The following is a 21,900-nucleotide window of genomic DNA, read 5'->3' on the forward strand; positions in this document are numbered from 1 at the left end:
TTCCCACCTCAGCCTCCTGAGTAGCTGGGACTACAGGCCATGTGCTACTATGACTGGCAAGTTTTTGTATTGTTTATAGAGACAGGGTTTCGCTATGTTGTCCCGGCTGGTCTTGAACTTCTGGACTCAAGCAATCCACCTGTCTTGGCCTCCCAAAGTGCTGGGACTACAGGTGTAAACCACCACGCCCAGCCAAGGAATAAGTTTAACTTTCAAGTCTTATTCAGGAAATACATTTTGTAAGGCTATGCCTGCCATGGATAATGATTCCTCTGATGGATCTGGGCAAAGTCAACTGAAAACCTGCTAGAAAGGACTCACCTTTATAGATGCCATTAGAACATCAGAAATTCATGGGAGGAGGCCAAAATATCAATACTAACAGGAGTTCAGAAGAAATTGATTCCAACCCTCATGGATAACTTTGAAAGGTTCAGGACTTCAGTGGAGGATGTAACTGCAGATATGGTGGACATAGCAGGAGAATTAGAATGAGAAGTGGAACCTGAAGATGTGGCTAAATTGCTACAATCTCATGATAAAACTTGAACAGATGAGTAGTTGCTTCTTACGGATGAACAATGAAAGTTGTTTCTTAAGATGGAAACTACTCCTGAACACGCTGTGAACATGTTGAGATGAAAATAAAGGACTTAGAATATTACATAAACTTAGTTGGTAAGGCAGCAGCAGAGTTTGAGAGGATTGACTCTAATTTTGAAAGAAGTTCTACTGTGGGTAAAATACTATCAAAGAGCATCACATGCCACAAAGAAATCTTTCGTGAAAGGAAGAGTCCATTGATGTAGCAAATGTCAATGTGGTCTTACTTTAAGAAACTGTCACAGCTACCCTAAGCTTCAGCAACCACCATCCTGATCAACAGTGGCCATCAACATTGAGGCAAGACCTTCCAGCAGCAAAAAGATTATGACTCACAGAAGGCTCAGATGATCATTAGCTTTTTTTTTTTTTTTTTTAGCAATAAAGTATTTTTAAAATTAAGGTATATACATTGTTATTTTATACATAATGCTATTGCACACTTAATAGACTATAGTATAGTGTAAACATAATTATTGTCTGTTTTTGAGACAAGGTCTCACTCTTATTGGGGGACCTGCCCCGATAATCACGTAGGTTCTTTTCTATTTTCCTAAGTGTCGGCTGGCTTGAGAAATAAAGGGACAGTGTACGAAAGAGAGAAATTTTAAAGCTGGGCATCTGGTGGAGACATCACACGTTGGTAGGATCTGTGATGCCCCACAAGCCACAAAAACCAGCAAGTTTTTATTAGGGATTTTCAAAAGGGGAGGGAGTGTGCGAATAGGTGTGGGTGACAGACATCAAGTACTTAACAGGGTAATAGAATATCACAAGGCAAGTGGAGGCAGGGCAAGATCACAGGACCACAGGACCCAGGTGAAATTAAAATTGCTAATGAAGTTTCGGGCACCATTGTCATTGATAACATCTTATCAGGAGACAGGGTTTTGAGATCAACCGGTCTGACCAAAAGTTATTAAGCAGGAATTTCCTCTTCCTAATAAGCCTTGGAGCACTATGGGAGACTGGAGTTTATTTCACCCCTGCAGTCTCAACCATAAGAAACAGGTACGCCCCGGGGGGCCAGTTCAGAGACCTACCCCTACGTGTGCATTCTCTTTCTCAGGGACGTTCCATGCTGAGAAAAAGAATTCAGCAATATTTCTCCCATTTGCTTTTGAAAGAAGAGAAATATGGCTCTGTTCTGCCCGGCTCACCGGCAGTCAGAGTTTAAGGTTATCTCTCTTATTCCCAGAACAATTGCTGTTATCCTGTTCTTTTTTCAAGGTGCTCAGATTTCATATTGCACAAACACACACGCTGTACAATTTGTGCAGTTAATGCAATTATCACATAGTCCTGAGGCAACATACATCCTCCTTGGCTAACAAGATTAAGAGATTAAAGTAAAGACGGGCATAGGAAATCACAAGGGTATTGACTGGGGAAGTGGTAAGTGTCCATGAAATCTTTACAATTTATGTTTAGAGACTGCAGTAAAGACAAGCATAAGAAATTACAAAAGTATTAATTTGGGGAACTAATAAATGCCCATAAAATCTTCACAATCCACGTTCTTCTGCCATGGTTTCAGCCGGTCTCTCTGTTTGGGGTCCCTGACTTCCTGCAACACACTCTGTTGCCCAGGCTTGTCCAGTGGTGCAATCTTGGCTCACTGCAGCTCCGACCTCCCAGTCTCAATCCACCCTCCCACCACAGCCTCCCGAGTAGCTGGGACTACAGGCACATGCCACCATGATCGGCTAATTTTTGTATTTTTTGTAGGGACAAGGTTTCAGCATGTTGCCAATGCTGATCTCAAACTCCTAGGCTCGAGCAATCTGCCTGCCTTGGCCTCCCAAAGTGTTGGGATTACAGATATGTGCCATCACACCTAGCCAACATAACTTTATATGCACTGGGAAACCAGAAAACTCATGTGACTTGCTTTATTGTGATATTAGCTTTATTGCAGTGGTCTTGAACTGAACTCAATAGTATCTCTGAGGTATGCCTGTAAATGCTGTATTCAATATACAAATCTGGGCCTGTATTCATTCGGTGGAAAAAACACTAGATTTGGAGTTTAGATCCCATCTCTGCTACTTTCTAGCAATGCGACTTTGGGCAAATTCTTCAACCTTCTTGAGCTTCTATTTTTTCCATTCCTAAAATGTAGGTTATAACATTTACCTCATAAAGTATTTGGAAAACCAAGTGATATAAAGTACATGAAAAGAGGGAGGCAGAGCAAGATGATCAAATAGAAGCCTTCAGCAATTGTCCCTGCTGAAGGCACACCAAATTGAAGAACTAGCTACACAAAAAAGCACCTTCATAGGAACCAAAAATCAGGTAAGCGATCACAGTACCTGATTTTAACATCATATTAAGAAAACAGGCACTGAAGAGGGAAGGGAAGAGGGAGGGAGAACACAGTGATTGTGAAATTTTGCATTGGAACCCAGTGCTGCCCTGACACAGTGGAAAGCAATACGAGGCAGAACTCAGCCGGTGCCCACAGAAGGAGCATTTAGGCCAGCCTTAGCCAGAGGGGAATAGCTCATCCCAGCAGTTGGAACCTGAGTTCTGGCAAGCCCTTCCACTGTGGGTTAAAGTGCTCTGGGTTCCTAAATAAACTTGAAAGGGAGTCTAGGCCACAAGGACTGCAATTCCTGGGCAAATCCTGGTGCTGTGCTGGTCTTGGAGCCAATGGACTTGGGGAGCATATCACCTAGTGAGATACCAGCCAGGGCTGCTAAGGGAATGCTTATACCACACTTCCCCCAGTCTCAGGCAGCACAGCTCGCAGCCCTTGCAGAGACTCCTTCCTCCTGCTTAGGAGAGAAAAGGATAGAGTAAAGAGGACTTTCTCTTGCAACTTTGATACTGGCTCAGCCACAGTAGGATGGGGCACCAGACACAGCTGTGAGGCCCCCATTCCAGGCCCTAACTCCCAGATGACATTTGAAAACACACTTCAAGCAGGAAGAAAACCCACTGCCTTGAAGGGAAGGATCCAGTCCTGGCAGGATTCACCAGCTGCTGACTAAAAAGCCCTTGGGCCCTGAATAATCAGCAGTGGTATCCAGGCAGTACTTGTTGTGTGCCTTGGATGAGACTCAGAGACATGCTGGCTTTAGATGTGACCCAGCACATTCCCAGGTGGGTGGCTATGAGGAGAGACTCTTTCTGCTTGAGGAAAGGAGAGAGAAGAGTAAGAAGACTTTGTCTTACAACTTGGGTACCAGATTGGCCACTCTGGGGTAGAACACCAGGTAGATTCCTAAGGTTCCTGACTCCAGGCCCTGGCTCCCAGTTGGCATCTCTGGACCTACTTGGGGTCACAGTGAACTCACTGCCCTGAAGGGAAGATGCCTGGCTGGATATGCCACCTGCTGATTGGAGAGTCCTTGGACCTTGAGTGAACACAGGTGGTAGCCAGGCAGTGATCATCATAGGCCTTGGGTGAGCCCCAGTGCTGTGTTGGCTTCAGGTCTGACACAGAGCTGTCCCAGTGGTAGTCACCACAGGGGTGCTTGTGTCATCATCCCTTCTCCAGCTCCAGGCAGCTCAGCACAGAGACAGAGTGTCCATTTGTTTGAGTGAAAGTAAAAGAAGAGAACAAGAGTCTCCACCTAGTAATCCAGGGAATTCTCCCAGATCTTACCCAAGACAACCAAGGCAAGAGACACAGCATTACTGGGCTGGAGGTGCCCCCTAATGCAGGTATGGCTGCAGTGACCAAAGACTTAGATCACAACACCCAAATCCCTTCTAATAGTTGGAAAGCCTTCCCAAGAAGGATGCGGACAAACAAGCCCAAACTGTGAAGACTACAACAAATACCTAACTCTTCAATGCCCAGACACTGAAGAATATCCACAAACTTCAAGACCATCCATGAAAACATGACCTCACCAAACAAGCTAAATAAGACACCAGTGACCAATGCCAGAGAGACAGAGATATGTGTCCTTTCAGACAGAGAATTCAAAATAAGGGTTTTGAGGAAGCACAACAGAATTCAATAATAGAATAAAATTAAGAAAGATGCTGAAATAATTTAAAAGACTCAAGCAGATATTCTGGAGCGAAAAATGCAACTGACATACTGAAAAATACATCAGAGTCTCTTAATGAATTGATCAAGCAGAAGAAAGAATTAGTCAGCTTGAAGACAGGCTATTTGAAATACACAGTCAGAGGAGACATGAGAATAAAGAATAAAAAGCAACGAAGCACACTTAAAAGATCTAGAAAATAGCTTCAAAGCGGCAAATCTAAAAGTTATTGTTCTTAAAGAGGAAGTAGAGGGACAGATTGTAGAAAGATTATTCAAAGGGATAACAGAAAACTTCTCAAACCTAGAGAAAGATATCAGTATTTAAGTACAAGAAGGTTATAGGATATCAAGCACATTTAACCCAAAGAAGACTACCTCAAGACATTTAATAATCAAACTCCCAAAAGTCAAGGATTTTAAAAAGATCCTAAAAGTAGCAAGAGAAAAGGAACAAATATCATACAAAGGAGATCCAATATGTCTGGCAGCAGACTTCTTAGTGGAAACCTTACAGGCCAGAATAGAGTGTCACGATATATTTAAAGTGCTAAAGGAAAAAAACTTTTATCTTAGAATAGTATATCCAGCAAAAATATCCTTCAAGCATGAAGGAGTAATAAAGATTTTCCCAGACAAACAAAAGCTAAAAAATGTCATCAACACTAGACCTGTCCTACAAGAAATGCTAAAGGGAGTTCTTCAATCTGAAAGAAAAAGACATTAATGAGCAATAAGAAATGATCTGAAGGTACAAAACTTACTGGTAATAGTAAGCACACAGAAAAACACAGAATATTATAACAGTGTAATTGTCTGTAAACTACTCATATCTTGACTAGAAAGACTAAAATATGAAGCTATCAAAAATAATAACTACAACAACTTCTCAAGAGATAGGCAGTATAAGATATAAATAGAAACAACAAAAAAGTTAAAAAGCAGGGGATGAAGTTAAAGTGTAGAGAGTTTCCATTAGTTTTCTCTTTGCCTATTTGTTTGTTTGTTTATGCAATCAGTATCAACTTGGCATCAGTTTAAAATAACAGGTTATAAGATATTTTTTGCAAGCCTTATGGCAACCAGAAATCAAAAAACATAAAACAGATACACAAAAATTAAAAAGCAGGAAATTAAAACATAACACCAGAGAAAATCACCTTCACTAAAAGGAAGACAGGAAAGAAGAAGGAAGAGAAGACCACAAAATAACGAGAAAACAAATTTTTAAAATGGCAGGATTAAGTCATTACTTATCAACAATAACACTGAATGTAAATGGACCAAACTCTCCAACCAAAAGACATAAAGTGGTTGAATGGATTAAAAAAAAAAAAACAAGGCCCCATGATCTGTTGCCTACAAGAAACACGCTTTACCTATAAAGACACACAGAGAAACAAAGTAAAGGGATGGAAAAAAAAATATTCCATGCAAATGGAAACCAAAAAAGAGCAGGAGTAGCTATACTTATGTCAGACAAAAAAGATTTAAAGACAAAAACTATAAAAAGAGACAAAGAAGGTCATTTTTATAATGATAAAGGGGTCAATTCAGTAAGAGGGAGTAACAATTATAAACATATATGCACCAAGCATTGGAGCACCCAGATATATAAAGCAAATATTATTTGCACTACAGAGAGAGAGAGGGACCACAAAACAATAATAGCTAGAGACTTCAACACCTCACTTTCAGCAATGAACACATCGTCCAGACAGAAAGTCAGTAAAGAAACCTAGGACTTAATCTGCACTGTAGACCAAACAAACCCAACAAATATTTACAGAACATTTCATCCAAAGGCTAAAGAATACATATTCTTCGCCTTAGCACGTGGATCATAGGACAGACCATATGTTAGGCCACAAAAACAGTCTTTAAAAATTTATATAAAATAAAATTATATCAAGTATCTTCTCTGATCACAATAAAATAAAAGTAGAAATTGATAACAACAGGAATTACGGAAACTATACAAACACATGGAAATAAAACAATATGCTCCTGGGCCAGGTGCGGTGGCTCATACCTGTAATCCCAGCACTTTGGGAAACCTGAGTCAGGAGGATTGCTTCAGTCCAGGAGTTCAAGAGCAGCCTGGGCAACATAGTGAGACCCTGTCTCTACAAAACAACAACAATAACAAAAACAAACAAGCAAAAACACAATATGCTCCTGAATGACCAGTGGGTCGATGAAAACATTAAGAAGGAAATTTAAAAATTTATTGAAACAAATGATAAGGGAAATACAACATACCAAAACCTATGGGATATAGCAAAAGCAAACTAAGAGGAAAGTTTATAGCAAAAAGAGCCTTTGATATGGTTTGGCTGTGTCGCCACCCAAATCTCAAATTGAATTGTACCTCCCGGAATTCCCACATGTTGTGGGAGGGACCCAGAGGGAGGTAATTGAATCATGGCGGCCAGTCTTTCCTGTGCTATTCTCATGATAGTGAATAAGTCTCATAAGATCTGATGAGTTTATCAGGGGTTTCTGCATTTGTTTCTTCATTTTCTCTTGCTGTCACCATGTAAGATGTGCCTTTCACCTCCTGCCATGATTCTGAGGCCTCCCCAGCCATATGGAACTATAAGTCCAATTAAACCTCTTTTTCTTCCCATTCTCGGGTATGTCTTTATCAGCAGTGTGAAAACAGACTAATACAGTACATTGGTACCAGCAGAGTGGGGTGTTGCTGAAAAGATACCCGAAAATGTGGAAGCGACTTTGTAACTGGATGACAGGCACAGGTTGGAACAGTTTGGAGAGCTCAGAAGAAGACAGGAAAATGTGGGAAAGTTTGGAACTTCCTAGAGACTTGTTGAATGGCTTTGCCCAAAATGCTGATAGTGATATGGACAAAAAGGTCCAGGCTGAGGTGGTCTCAGGTGGGGATGAGGAACTCGGGAACTGGAGCAAAGGTGACTCTTGCTATGTTTCAGCAAAGAGACTAGTGGCATTTTGCCCCTGCCCTAGAGATTTGTGGAACTTTGAACTTGAGAGAGATGATTTAGTGTATATGGCGGAAAAAATTTCTAAGCAGCAAAGCATTCAAGAGGTGACTTGGGTACTGCATTCAGTTTTAAAAGGGAAACAGCATAAAAGTTCAGAATATTTGCAGCCTGACTATGTGATAGAAAAGAAAAACCCATTTTCTGGGGAGAAATTAATGCTGGCTGTAGAAATTTGCATAAGTAGCAAGAAGCCTAATGTTAATCCCCAAGACCATGGGGAAAATGTCTCTTGGCCATGTCAGAGGTCTTCACAGCAGTCCCTTCCATAACAGGCCTGGAGGCTCAGGAAGAAAAAGTGGTTTCATAGGCCAGGCCCAGGGTCCCTGTGCTGTGTGCAGCCTAGGGACTTGGTACCCTGTGTCCCAGCTGCTCCAGCTGTGGCTGAAAGGGGCAAATGTAGAGCTTAGGCCGTGGCTTCAGAGTGTGGAAACCCCAAGCCTTGGCAGCTTCCACATGGTGTTGAGCCTGTGGAGGCACAGAGTCAAGAATTGAGGTTTGGGGGCCTCCATCTAGATTTCAGAAGATGTATGGAAATGCCTGGATGCCCAGGCAAAAGTTTGCTGCAGGGGCAGGGCCCTCATGGAGAACCTCTGCTAGGGAAGTGTGGAAGTGAAATGTGGGGCCAGAGTCCCCACACAGAGTCCCTACTGGGACACTACCTAGTGCAGCTGTGAGAAGAGGGCCACCGTCCTCCACACCCCAGAATGGCAGATCCACCAACAGTTTACACTGTGTACCAGGTCATTTTATCAGCATGACCTGGATATGAGACCCAGAGTCAAAGGAGATCATTTTGGAGCTTTAAAATTTGACTGCCCCACTGGATTTCAGACTTGAATGGGCTCTATAACCCCTTTGTTTTGGCCAATTTCTCCCATTTGGAATGGCTGTATTTACCCAATACCTGTACCCCCATTGTATCTAGGAAGTAATTAGCTTGCTTTTGATTTTACAGACTCATAGGCAGAAGGGACTTGCCTTGACTCAAATGAGACTTTGGACTGTGGACTTTTGGGTTAGTGCTAAAATGAGTTAAGACTTTGCGGGACTGTTGGGAAGGCATGATTGGTTTTGAAATGTGAGGATATGAGATTTGGAGGGGCCAGGGGTGGAATGATATGGTTTGGCTGTGTCCCCACCCAAATCTCAACTTGAATTGTATCTCCCAGAATTCCCATGTGTTGTGGGAGGGGGAAGTAATTCAATCATGGGGGTCGGTCTTTCCCGGGCTATTCTCGTCATAGTGAATAAGTCTCACGAGATCTGATGGGTTTATTAGAAGTTTCTGCTTTTGCTTCTTCCTCATTTTCTCTTGCTGCCACCATGTAAAAAGTGCCTTTGGCCTCCCACCAGATTCTGAGACTTCCCCAGGCATATGGAACTGTAAGTCCAATTAAACCTCTTTTTCTTCCCAGTCTCAGATATGTCTTTATCAGCAGTGTGAAAACAGACTAATACAAGCTTACATCAAAAAATTAGAAACACTTCATATAACCTAATCAGTGCATATTAAAGAACTAGGAAAGCAAAAGCAAACTAAATCCAAAATAGTAAAAGAAAAGAAATAATAAAGATCAGAGCAGAAATAAGTTGAATCAAAATGAAGGAAGCAATACAAAAGGTCAAGGGAACAAAAAGGTGATTTTTTGAAATTATAAACAAAATCAATAAAGCTTTAGCCAGACTAAAGAGAAAAAGAGAGAAGACACAAATAAAATCAGAGATGAAAAAGGAGACGTTACAACTGATACCACAGAAATTCAGAGGATCATTAGAGACTATCATAAGCAATTAAATGCCAACAAACTGGAAAAGCTAGAAGAAATGGTTACATTCCTAGACACATACAACCTACCAAGATTGAATCATCAAGAAATCCAAAACCTAAACAGACCAATAAAAAGTAATGAGATCAAGGCCATAATAAAAAGTCTCCTAGCAAAGAAAAAAAATCCCAGGACCCTATGGCTTCACTGCTGAATTTTATAAAACATTTAAAGAAGAACTAAAACCTATCCTACTGAAACTACTCTGAAAAATAAAGGAGAAAGAAATATTTCCAAATTCATTCTGCAAGGCCAGTATTACTCTGATAGCAAAACCAGAAAAAGACATACCAGAAAAAGCTACAAGTCAATGTCCTGATGAACACTGATGCAAAAAACCTCAACAAAATACTAGCAAATTGAATTCAACAATTCATTTAACAAGATTATCTCATGACCAAGTGGGATTTATCCCAGGAATGCGAGCATGCAAGTCAATCACAAATCAATCAGTGTAATACATCACATCAACTGAAAGACAAAAAACCATATGATTATTTTAATTGAGGCTGAAAAGCATTTGATAAAATTCAACATCCCCTCATGATAAAAATCCTTAGAAAACCAGGAATACAAGAAACATACTTCAACACAATAAAAGCCATATTTAACAGATCCATAGCTAGTATCATACTGAACAGGGAAAAACTGAAAGCCTTTCCTCTAAGATTTAAAATAAGACAAGGATGCCCAGTTTCACCACTGTTATTTAACATAGTACTGGAAGTTCTAGCTACAGCAATAAAACAAGCAAAAAAAAGTCATCGAATTGGAAAATAAGGAGTCAAATTATCCTTGTTTGCAGATGATATGATCTTATATTTGGAAAAACCTAAAGACTCCACAAGAAAGCTATTAGAACTGACAAACAAATTGAGTAAAGTTGCAGGATACAAAATCAACATACAAAAATCAGTAGTATTTCTATATGACAACAGTAAACAATCCGAAAAAGAAGTGAAAGATCTCTACAATGAAAACTATAAACCACTGATGCAAGAAATTGAAGAGGACACCAAAAAATGCAAAGATATCCCATATTCATGGATTGGAAGAATCGATATTGTTAAAATGTCCATACTAACTCAAAGCAATCTATGGATTCAATGCAAAGCCTATCAAAATACCAATGATGTTCTTCGCAGAGATAGAAATAATAGTCCTAAAATTTATATGGAATCACAAAAGACCCAGTATAGCCAAAGCTATCCTGAACAAAAGGAACAAAACTGGAAAAATCACTTCATCTGACTTCAAATTATACTACAGAGCTATGGTAAGCAAAACAGCATGGTACTGGCATAAAAACAGACACAGAGACCAGTGGAACAGAATGGAGAACCCAGAAACAAATCTATACATCTACAGTATAAACTCATCTTAAACTCATTTAAAACAATGGTGCCAAGAACATACATTGGAGAAAATATAGTCTCTTCAATAAATGGCACTGGGAAAACTGGATAGCCATATGCAGAATAATAAAACTAGACCCCTCTTTCTTGCCATATACAAAAATCAAATCAAAATAAATTAAATACTTCAATCTAAGACCTCAAACTGTGGGCCGGGCGCAGTGGCTCACGCCTGTAATCCCAGCACTTTGGGAGACCGAGGCGGGTGGATCACAAGGTCAGGGGATCGAGATCATCCTGGCTAACACAGTGAAACCCCGTCTCTACTAAAAAAAAAAAAATACAAAAAATTAGCCGGGCGTGGTGGTGGGCGCCTGTAGTCCCAGCTACTGGGTAGGCTGAGGCAGGAGACTTGCATGAACCCCCCGGAAGGTCGAGCTTGCAGTGAGCCGAGATTGCGCCACTGCACTCCAGCCTGAGCGACAGAGCATGACTCTGTCAAAAAAAAAAAAAAAAAAAAAAAACCTCAAACTGTGAAACTAATAAAAGAAAACACTGGGGAAACTTTCTAGGACATTGTTCTGGGCAAATATTTCTTGAGTAATATCCACAGGCACAGGCAACCAAAGCAAAAATAGACAAATTAGATCATATCAAGTTAAAAAGCTTTTGCACAGCAAAGGAAACAGTCAACAAAGTGAAGAGACAATGCACAGAATGGGAGAAAATATCTGCTATCCATCTGACAAGGGATTAATAGCTAGAATATATAAGGAGCTCAAACAACTCAATAGGAAAACAATCTAATAATCTGATTAAAAATGGGCAAAAGATGTGAAAAGACATTTCTCAAAAGAAGACATACGAATGGCAAACAGGCATATGGAAAGGTGTTCAACATCAATGATCATCAGAGAAATGCAAATCAAAACTACAATGAGGTATCATTTAGCCCCAGTTAAAATAGCTCTTATCCAAAAGGCAGGCAATAAGGAATGCTGGCAAAGATATGGAGAAAAGGGAACCCTCATACACTGTTGGTGGGAACCCTATACACTGTTGGTGGGAATGTAAATTAGTACAACCACTATGAGAACAGTTTGGAGGATCCTCAAAAAACTAAAAATAAAACTACCATATGATCCAGCAATCCTGCTGTTATATACCCAAAAGAAAAGAAATCAGTGTATTGAAGAGATATCTGCACTCCCATGTTTACTGCAGTACTATTCACAGTAGCCAAGATTTGGAAGCAAACTAAGTGTCCATCAACAGACAAACTGATAAAGAAAATGTGGTACATATATACAATGGAGTACTATTCAGACAAAAAAGAATGAAATCCTGTCATTTGCAACAACATGGATAAAGCTGGAGGACATTATGTTAAGTGAAATAAGCCATGAACAGAAAGACAAACTGCACATTCTCACTTACTTGTACTAAAAATTTTTAAAAATTGAACTCATGGAGATAGAGAGTAGAATGGTGGTTATCAGAAGGTAGGAAGGATAGTGGTGGGAGGTATGATTAATGGGTACAAAAATATAGTTAGATAGAATGAATAAGATCTAGTATTTGATAGCTAACAGGGTGACTACAGCAACAATACTTTATCGTACATGTTAAAATAACTAAAAGAGTAAAATTGCACTGTCTGTGACCAAAGAAAGAATAAATGCTTTAGGTAATGGATAACCCATTTACCCTCATGTGATTATTAAGGATTATATGCCTGTATCAAAACATCTCATGTATCCCATAAATACATACATCTACTATGTATCCACAAAAAATTAAAAATAAAAAAATTAAGTACATGAAAATTTTCAATCATAAGATCAATTCTGTAAGGCAAATGTCATCTGTATTCTACAGATTTATAGAGGAGAAAACTCATCCAAAAAAAAACCATGTGATTCACCCAAGGTCACACAAGAAGCAATCAGAGGAGTAAGCAATTAATCCTATCTGATTCCAAACACTCAGATACCCCTTTTTCCCCCCATGGCACAGACAAGTTCCATCTCCCCCTGCTGCCCTCTCTTCGGGGCTTTCTGACATGGAAATGTTTTCCAGTAATGGCTCTTCTATCCCTGCTGGCCTAGGCCCTCACGTACTCACAGCCACTTGGAGTTAACCAAGTAGGGCAAACATAGTAGGTGATACATGGTTTGCTAGCAGTAAAAATGTCCACAGTGGAGGAAATGGAGGAGATGGGACTGGAAACCACAATGACAGCATATGGCACACTGCTGGACCAACATCCTAGGGAGAAAGACTGAAGTATAGGGAGACTGGCAAGGCACTGTGCAGATCTCTAATTTTGAACCTTTATTCTTTTTATCATTACTGACTCCTTGCACTGAGTACTGAGGCTTCTTGCGTATGCAGATTTCTTTCTTTCTTTCTTTTTAAGAGACAGGATCTCACTCTGTAACCCAGGCTAGAGTACAGTGATACAATCATAGCTCACTGCAGTCTCAACCTCCTGGGCTCAAGCAATCCTTCTGCCTCAGCCCCCGCCAAGTAGCTAGAACTATAGGTGCATGCCACTACATCCAGCTAATTTAAAACAAAAATTTTTTTAGAGTTGGGGTCTCACTGTGTTGCCTAGGCTGGTCTCAAATTCTGGGCTCAAGTGAGCCTCCTGCTTTGGCCTCCAGAGTTGCTGGGATTACCAGTGCAAGCCACCACTCCCCCTATGTATACATCTTTCATCTTCACCTTTGGAGTTTAGATTCTATTAGACTGGTCACAGGGCCTGTGTGTGGCCCTGGAGTTTCCTTAATAGAGCATACAGAGTTCTGACTATCTGCACGCAGTCCATAACAAGGCCTTTCTTTAAAAGGCCTTCATCAGGGCCAGGAAAGACAGTGATTTTCAGGGAGGAAATAAGAAGCTGTCCATCTTTTTTTTCTAATGCCAAGCAAAATCCTTTCTGCTAGTCCAAATTCACAGACTCCTTTCCCATCATCAAGAACCTGCAATGCAAGGACAAAAAACCAAACATCGCATGTTCTCACTCATAGGTGGGAATTGAACAATGAGAACACATGGACACAGGAAGGGGAACATCACACTCTGGGGACTGTTGTGGGGTGGGGGGAGCGGGGAGGGATAGCATTAGGAGACATACCTAATGCTAAATGACGAGTTAATGGGTGCAGCACACCAGCATGTCACATGTATACATATGTAACTAACCTGCACATTGTGCACATGTACCCTAAAACTTGAAGTACAATAATAATAAAATTAAAAAAAAAAAAGAACCTGCAATGCAAAGGTAGAGGGTGAGTGTAGGAGGCAAGCCACTGAAGGGGGCAGGCTGCCCTAAAGCTAAGAGGCCTAAACATCTCAGCAGCCTCGGGTGTTGTTTCCAATTCAATTTCTTCTGCCCATCAACATTCTGTTTGGTATGCTCATCTGTCTGACATGCTGATAATTAAGTAGCAGTGCTAACTGATTTTATTATTGGATCACACAGAACAAGGCTTTCCCATGAGTTTGTATCTATTTCAGTATATGATGGTAATAACTATCTCATGAAAAATATTAACAGAACATTTTTTCCAGTACTTTGAGTTCATCTTGGAAACTCTGGTTAATCAGGATCCTATACCCTGTGGAAATAGGAAACAGGCCCATTATCCCAATGAAAAGGTCCATTCGTAACACAAGAATGTGGGCACTTTCTACCATGTGTGCCTCCATTACACTCTTGTTTCTCAGCTCCATGATGCTGGGGCTGGGTGGGACTCTACAAGCACACTTCCCCTTTGCTGTCTGGCTCTGTGTCACACCAGCAGGGCGCTAGAAGGATAATGCAGTGCTGGAGCAGGGAGGTAGGAACTGCTCGGTCCTGTTCCTGTCAGTGTCCCCCCAGGTAGGTGCAGAAGCTTGTACCAGAACCAGCCTCATCACACCTCCTGAGAGGTGCCTGCACTGGCAGGGCAGTGCCCTCTCCTCTGGGTTGGGTTCTGGCTCTGAGGCCCTCCTTGAGCTTCTGGGTTGTGATAAGCCCAGCTTCTTCCTTGTGCTCTCCCAACCCTGAGAATGGTGGCTGTTTCCTGTGCCCCTGCCCCATGTTCTCTGTTGATTTATTCTGTCCTCCAATATCCATCATATTGATTTCTTTTATGAAATTAGCTGTTGAAATAACTTATATAGTTTCTACTTTGCTGATAGAACCTAATACAGTGCATTTGAGAGCCACGATTTCATTCATAACAGTGGTTAAACGAGAAGATTCTGAAATCAGTCACATCTGAGTGGGAATCTCAATTCATCTCTGTAGTGCCTCGTAACTTTGGAAAATTTAATTCACTTCTCTAGGTCTCATTTTTCTCAATCACCTCCATTTATACAACTAATATATATTGAGTACCTACTACGTGCCAAGTACTGTGCTAAGCACAGAGATACAATGATATGCAAAACAAATTCCCTGACCTCCCAGAACTTCCTGTCATGTGAATTAAATGAGAGAACTCAGTAAAGGAGTTAGCACAAGTGCCGGGCACATGTCATCAGCCTTCCTCTCCATCCCATGACAGCAGAGCAAACACAAATGGGTCTTAAAGAAGGAAGTGTTTCAGCAGCTAAGTCTCTTCAGAAAATAAGATGGGTCTTTCCCCCAAAAAGGCTGAAGGTCTCTGTCTACAAAAAACCAAGGATTCATTGTGTGCCCCGTCCATTCCTTCTGTTCAGAGCAGAGAAGCAATGACCGTGTGGCAGCATTCATTCAGAGGGAAATGAAACAAACCAGCCCTAAAGAGGGAACACTACAAGGTGACATTTTAAATAAATTCCAGAAAAACAGGTACCTGTGATACTGAGGAAAGAGCAACAGAAGAGGTATTGCAGGCCAGGACTGGGGTCCAGAATGACCACAGGGTGTGAGTGAAAGAAGATACCAGAAAGCTGCTATGCTAACATCGGTCACAGTGACGGTCGTGTGTGTGTGTGTGTGTGATGGGGTCTCTGTCATCCTCGCTGGAGCGCAGTGGCATGATCAGAGCTCACTGCAGCCTCGACCTCCTGGGCTCAATCGATCCTCCCCACTCAGCCTCCTGAGTAGCTGGGACTACAGACATGCGCCACTAGATAATTTTTAAACTTTTTGTAGAGACAGGGTCTCTCTGTGTTGCCCAGGCTGGTCTCGAATTCCTGCGCTCAAGTGGTCCTCCTGCTTCAGCCTCCCAAAGTGTTGGGATTACAAGCATAAGCCACTGGACCTGGCCCACAATGACAGTCTTTTTACCGAAAAGAATATATACGTGTGTGTGTGTGTGTGTGTGTGTGTGTGTGTGTGTGTGTTTCAGGACTTACTTTATACCTTCTACAGCAATATTATATGCCTAGAAAGGCCAGGGAGGTGGTATAATGGAAAAGAGAGATTCTAGATTACATTCAAGCCTGAATCCAAAGGGTGTGGGCAAGAAAAGGCTAAAAGAAATACATCCAATCTTCACATTTTGACACACTCCTTCTGCTGTCTAGACATCAGGTATATTGTGTCAAGGATGGCCAATGTTCTCATTAGCAAGGAGGTGTTTCTGTAAGACTTCTGGGTAGCTAAATTCTTGAAAACCATATCTTAACACATTGATAACCTATAAATGCAAACTCAATTCCTCACCCTCACTGTTTTACACATTTTTGACATTATTATGAACATCAAAAGTCATAATTGAGGAAAACAACCATAGGAAATTATTATTAGAAGGCCTACTCCACATCCTTGCTCTGGGGCCTCATTATAAATAATTTACTGTCACGTAAGGAATTTAGAGTTCCAGAAGGCATGAAAAGCCTGGAGAGAGTTTTATTCATAAATAAATGCCAACATTTAAACAATAAAGACAGTTTCAAAGTCCAGAACTATTGAAATGAAGAACATATACTGCCTGGATGATTTATTATGGTTGTGTTTATAGTCCAAATGAGAAGATAATTCAGTTCCACCTGGAGAGTCATTATATGGCCAAGCCCAAGAGAAGTACTTTGGATAAGAGGTGATATTTCTATTTTTCCATTTCAAGCAAATTATTATTTCTGTATTTAGGACATCACCCAGGCAATTCCTTTCATGACATGTAGCACTCTTGAGCAATTAAAAACATTTATAAGGTAAAAGAAGGGACAAATGCCAAATTTAGAATGACCCATGGAACACTGAAGAACCCCCAGAGAACACTGATGTCTTAGACATAAGGCAAAATAATCCCTTCTGCTCAAGAAAACTTAAATGAACAGTGAGCGCGCATCACAGCAAGAACATTATTACCCAGCAGAAGCAATCTGCTAAATACAGATTTCATCTCCAAAAACGCCTCCTAACAGGAGATGGGAGCAAATAAGTACCTCCTGATGGGATGGAGAACTATCCCTTGGCAAAATGTGGCATATGGCCGTATTCCCCCTTATTCCTCAACCACATACTTCAATCATGGAATACAAGAACATGCTTATAATATATTTTTGGATGTGGCAGACACATGCTTGAGTGTGAAGGCACTCTATCAGAACAGCCTCCAGAATTCCTGGGCTTACATACCATCCAGACCATTGTGATGACTGTAGTTTCTTTTCCCCAGAATGCTCAGAGATGTGTGATTTGGAGTTGTTAGCATCCGCTTGGTAGTTGGGGTTTGCAGGCTTGGTGTAGATCGAATTACATTAGGTTTCTTTGCAGGATGGATCTCTGATGGGGGAAAAAAGGTTTCTCAACTCAGAACATGATATTAAAAATCTGTGTGCATTTACATTGGCTAATAGGCACACATCTTATTTCTTAATGTAAGCTGAGAGTCAGTTCCTCCTGAGCCAGCCAAGGACTTGCATAATGAGTCAGCTTCAAGTGTTGTTGCCATGGCTTTGCTTATCAAGTAAGCTGGTTTTTCCCCTGCTGGCTGGAGCTCTGAGCCTCGGGTTGTGAATACAAGCAAAAACAAAACAGAAAGCCACTTCAGAAGGTCACATACAACATGTGATTTACTAAGGGAATAAGGCATCTGACTCCTCAAGATATTAGACATCAAAAGGCTATCTGGAGAGGCAGCCTTGGGGTGAGGGGGGTAAAACACTTCCGTGCTCTGTCAAACCAGGCACCATGTCAGGTATGCGAACTTTCTGAAAAACAGGATTCCTCCTCTGGCTCTGCAACCAGACAGAGTAAGGGACCAGGATCAATTACTCGCAGCCTAGAACATTTTGATATAGATGAAACCTGAAACCAAAGTCCAAATACAATAGTCAAGAGGTAGATGAAATGCTTTACCCAAGGATATATCACAAAACCATAATGTGCCTGTGGTATATGCCTGTTTAACAAAGGTATATTGTTGTTAGCCATACAGCCCAGAACTACGTGCTCTTATTGTAGATGGACAGAAACTGTAATACTGTAGGAACTGGATTTAAGAACTTCAGTTTACTACTAAAGCTGGGCAGCCTTTTTCTAAAGCTTAGCAGCTCACCGATTCTCAGAGTCATCATGCAGCTGGCCAACTACACACAAGCCACCCTGCCTTCTCACCCTTTCACTGAAGGTAAGGGCTGAGATATCGCCCTTATTTACTGGAATTTAGGAAAAGCCATTGGAATTGTTAGAATTACTACAGCTCTGGTCAAAGTCCCACGCTTGCCAAAATTTAGAAATGGCTTAAATACTACCACCCAAAAAAGTGATTTTTTTTTTTCTCCAACATGACATGACAAGTTTGCCAGCCTTGCATTTCATTTAACCTCCACAGTCTATGCTCCATCCAGACCAAACAAGCTGCTTTCAAGTCCTTGGACTCACTGAAGCCTTTGTTCATCTGGTTGTCTTGGCCTTATGAGGGGAGAGAATACGCTTTTCCTATTTTTCTACCTATTCGAATCCTAAATATCTTTTAAGGCTGAAATTAACTACTACTTTCTTCAGGTAGGCTGCCCTAACGCTCATTAGAAAAAATTCCCTCATTGGCCAGGTGCAGTGGCTCACACCCGTAATCCCAGTACTTTGGGAGGCCAAGGTGGGCAGACTGCATGAGTCCAGGAGTTCGAGACCAGCCCGAGCAACATGGTGAAACCCTGTCTCTACAAAAATTTTTAAAAATTAGCCAAGTGTGGTGGTGCACACCTGTAGTCCCAGCCATTCAGGAGGCTTAAGTGGGAGGATCACCTGAGCCCAGGAGGTGGAGGTTGCAGTGAGCCAAGATGGAGACATTGTATTCCAGCCTGGGTGACAGAGTGAGACTCTATCTCAAAAAAGAAAAAGAAACAGAACAGTCCTTCCTCCAAGTGCCCACTGCATATTACCTGTAATTCTTTTATAGGATCTAATCCTTTGTTTTATTGTTCTTACCTGCTTGCTTTCCCCACTACATTAAGAATTTTGAGGGCAAGGTCTTACCCATCTTGGTGTTCCCCAAATCACTTAGTACAGTGTTTTCAACATATAAATACTCATAAATATATTGTGTAGGGATGTGGTTCAGCTGGTGAGAACAGCACAGTGTGGGCCTATCTGGTAGATATAGAGACCAATTTGCCCACAGTAGGAGCACACAATTATTCTTGGAAAGGCTAATAATGTTATATTCTTTTTTTCTTTTCTTTTCTTTTCTTTTTTGAGACAGGGTCTCAACTGGTCACTTGGACTGGAGTGTGGTGGCACAATCTTGGCTCACTGCAACCTCTGCCTCCTGGGCTCAAGCGATCAATCTTCCCACCTCAGTCTCCTGAGTAGTTGGGACCACAGGCACGCACCACCACACCTGCCTAATATTTGTATTTTTGGTAGAGACAGGGTTTTGCTATGTTGCCCAGGCTCAAACTCCTGGACTCAAACAATCCGCCTGCCTCTCAAAGTACTGGGATTACAGGCATGAGCCACCATGCCCGGCCTATTCTATTTTTTGTGATCAGAAACTTTCCCATGCAAGGTGGGAAGGGGCATCTAGGAGTCAGTTCTGCAAGGGAATACAGACGGCACTCTTCAAGGACATTACCACCGTTACCTAGGTCATGCGTACAACAACCGTGTGACATTTTCAGGGTATATCAAAACAACTCTTTAACCCCTGAGAAATAAAGCAAGAAATGGCCGGACGCAGTGGCTCACGCCTGTAATCCCAACACTCTGGGAGGCCGAGGTGGGCGGATCATGAGGTCAGGAGATTGAGACCCTCCTGGCTAACAAGGTGAAACCCCGTCTCTACTAAAAATACAAAAATTAGCTGGACGTGGTGGCGGGTGCCTGTAGTCCCAGCTACTCAGGAGGCTGAGGCAGGAGAATGGCGTGAACCCGGGAGGCGGAGCTTGCAGTGAGCTGAGATTGCGCCACTGCACTGCAGCGTGGACAGAAGAGTGAGATTCCGTCTCAAAAAAATAAATTAAATAAATAAATAAATAAATAAAGCAAGGAATAAGGTAGTAGAGTAACATCAAAGAAGAAGCTTTGAGCCTCTGACTCCTGGAACATTCTTTTGGGTAAGGACTAGACAATATACCAAATTCAAGACTACACTTTGATTTTTAAAAGAGTTGATGTCTGCAGTCTGAACATTTCATAATTATAAATCTTTCTGTCAAAGCAACTCTGAGTACATATTTCACTTTACTGAAAAAGAACTATGAGAAGCACAAAAACATGCCATTCTTGCTTCTAGGTATGTGAAAAACCATTATTTTGTAAATTATTTCTCTTAAAACTTTGTTTAAACAAAGAGATTATTGCATAGTAATTTTTTATACTATTCTTAATTGTGATATTTCAACATAAAAATGGAGCTATCATCTTTGGAGATTTCCAAGTCAGATGGCATGATAAAAACCAGAAAGCAATACAAATGCCTCCCCTTCAAAGTCACCTTAAGCATACCAAAACTATAAATATTTAAGGCTTGAAGCAGTGGCTCACATCTGTAATCCCAGCACTTTGGGAAGTCAAGGCAGGAAGATCGCTTGAGGCCAGGAGTTTGAGACCAGCCTGGGCAACATAGCGAGACCCTGTCTCTACAAAAAACAAATAAAATAAAAAATTAAAACTTATAATTATTTTAAGATAAGTTATAAACCAGTTTGATCTCATTTTAATAAGTAAATAAATCTTCTATTTAAAAAGAGGTGAGGTGAGTTAGAAACAGGGGAGGGATCTGAAGAAGAATATTAAGACTATTCATCCTAAGTACTAACTGAATGCTTTTCATTTTCTTTTTTGCTTAATCTGTATTTATTTCCATGAATATACATTACATTTTTATTCGATGGCTTTTTGGAAAAAGTAGACATATATCATAATTCTGTGTGTATATGTGTGTGTGTTGTGTTTGCTGGTAATAAAAGTTTCTGAAACAAAATAAACTGACTATATAAAGGTATCCAATTTCAGCTATTTGAAGGGCCTGAATTAGTTTAGGTATGTCCATTTAGAATTGCCAAATATCTATACTATTCAGAAATTGCTCTTTGAGTTTTTCCTCTATTAGAAAATACCCACCTAAATACCCAATGATACATGCCAAAGGCTTCCTAGTGCTTTTGCTTTTCAGTGGACTTCCAGATAGTTCAGCATGTCTGTCTGCATCTGAGGAGAGAAAGAAACATGGAGATAACCAATGAAATGGATTTCTCTAGCCAGACTACATGCACCACAGAAATAAAGGTACAAGTGGAAAACAGTACAAAATAGCCACCAGATTCCCGCATAATTTCCTTTTGGGTTTGAGAAAATGGTTTCTAGTTCTGGTTCCCAATTTCTAAATGGGATTTACATAAAATAACATGTAATTAGTAGTAGTAGTAGTATTTTGAGACGGAGGCTCACTCTGTCACCCAGGCTGAAGTGCAATAGCGTGCTCTCAGCTCACTGCAACCTCCACCTCCTGGGTTCAAGCAATTCTCCTGCCTCAGCCTCTTGAGTAGCTGGGATTACAGGTGCACACCACCATGCTGGGCTAATTTTTGTGTTTTTAGTAGAGATGGGGTTTCATCATGTTGCTCAGGCTGCTCTCGAACTCCTAATCTTGTGATCTGCCCACCTGCTCATGCCTGTAATCCCAACACTTTGGGAGGCCAAGGAGGGTAGATCACCT

The 21,900-nt window shown here is 41.0% G+C and overlaps 1 protein-coding gene across 15 annotated transcripts in view; it reads right to left on the bottom strand.

Moving 5' to 3' along the window:
* MTA3 (metastasis associated 1 family member 3) overlaps positions 1 to 21,900 on the bottom strand; it is a 281,381-nt gene that overhangs the window by 43,512 nt on the left and 215,969 nt on the right. For 8 of the 15 annotated variants that reach the window (XR_010149568.1, XM_054678377.2, XM_063789935.1 and 5 more), the window contains 2 exons: positions 21,306 to 21,392; positions 17,376 to 17,522 (listed from right to left, as the gene is read on the bottom strand). Coding sequence is in view for 14 of the 15 variants with exons in the window: in XM_054678377.2 (XP_054534352.1) it covers positions 17,376 to 17,522; positions 21,306 to 21,392 (234 nt within the window). In the remaining variant the exon portion in view is untranslated. Of the gene's footprint in view, positions 1 to 374; positions 458 to 6,641; positions 6,736 to 17,375; positions 17,523 to 21,305; positions 21,393 to 21,900 lie in introns of those variants that run through there. The other 7 variants (XM_063789933.1, XM_063789932.1, XM_063789929.1 and 4 more) reach the window with 2 other exon arrangements.

Source organism: Pan troglodytes, chromosome 12 (assembly GCF_028858775.2).
Source record: "Pan troglodytes isolate AG18354 chromosome 12, NHGRI_mPanTro3-v2.0_pri, whole genome shotgun sequence".
NCBI classification, from domain to species: domain Eukaryota; kingdom Metazoa; phylum Chordata; class Mammalia; order Primates; family Hominidae; genus Pan; species Pan troglodytes.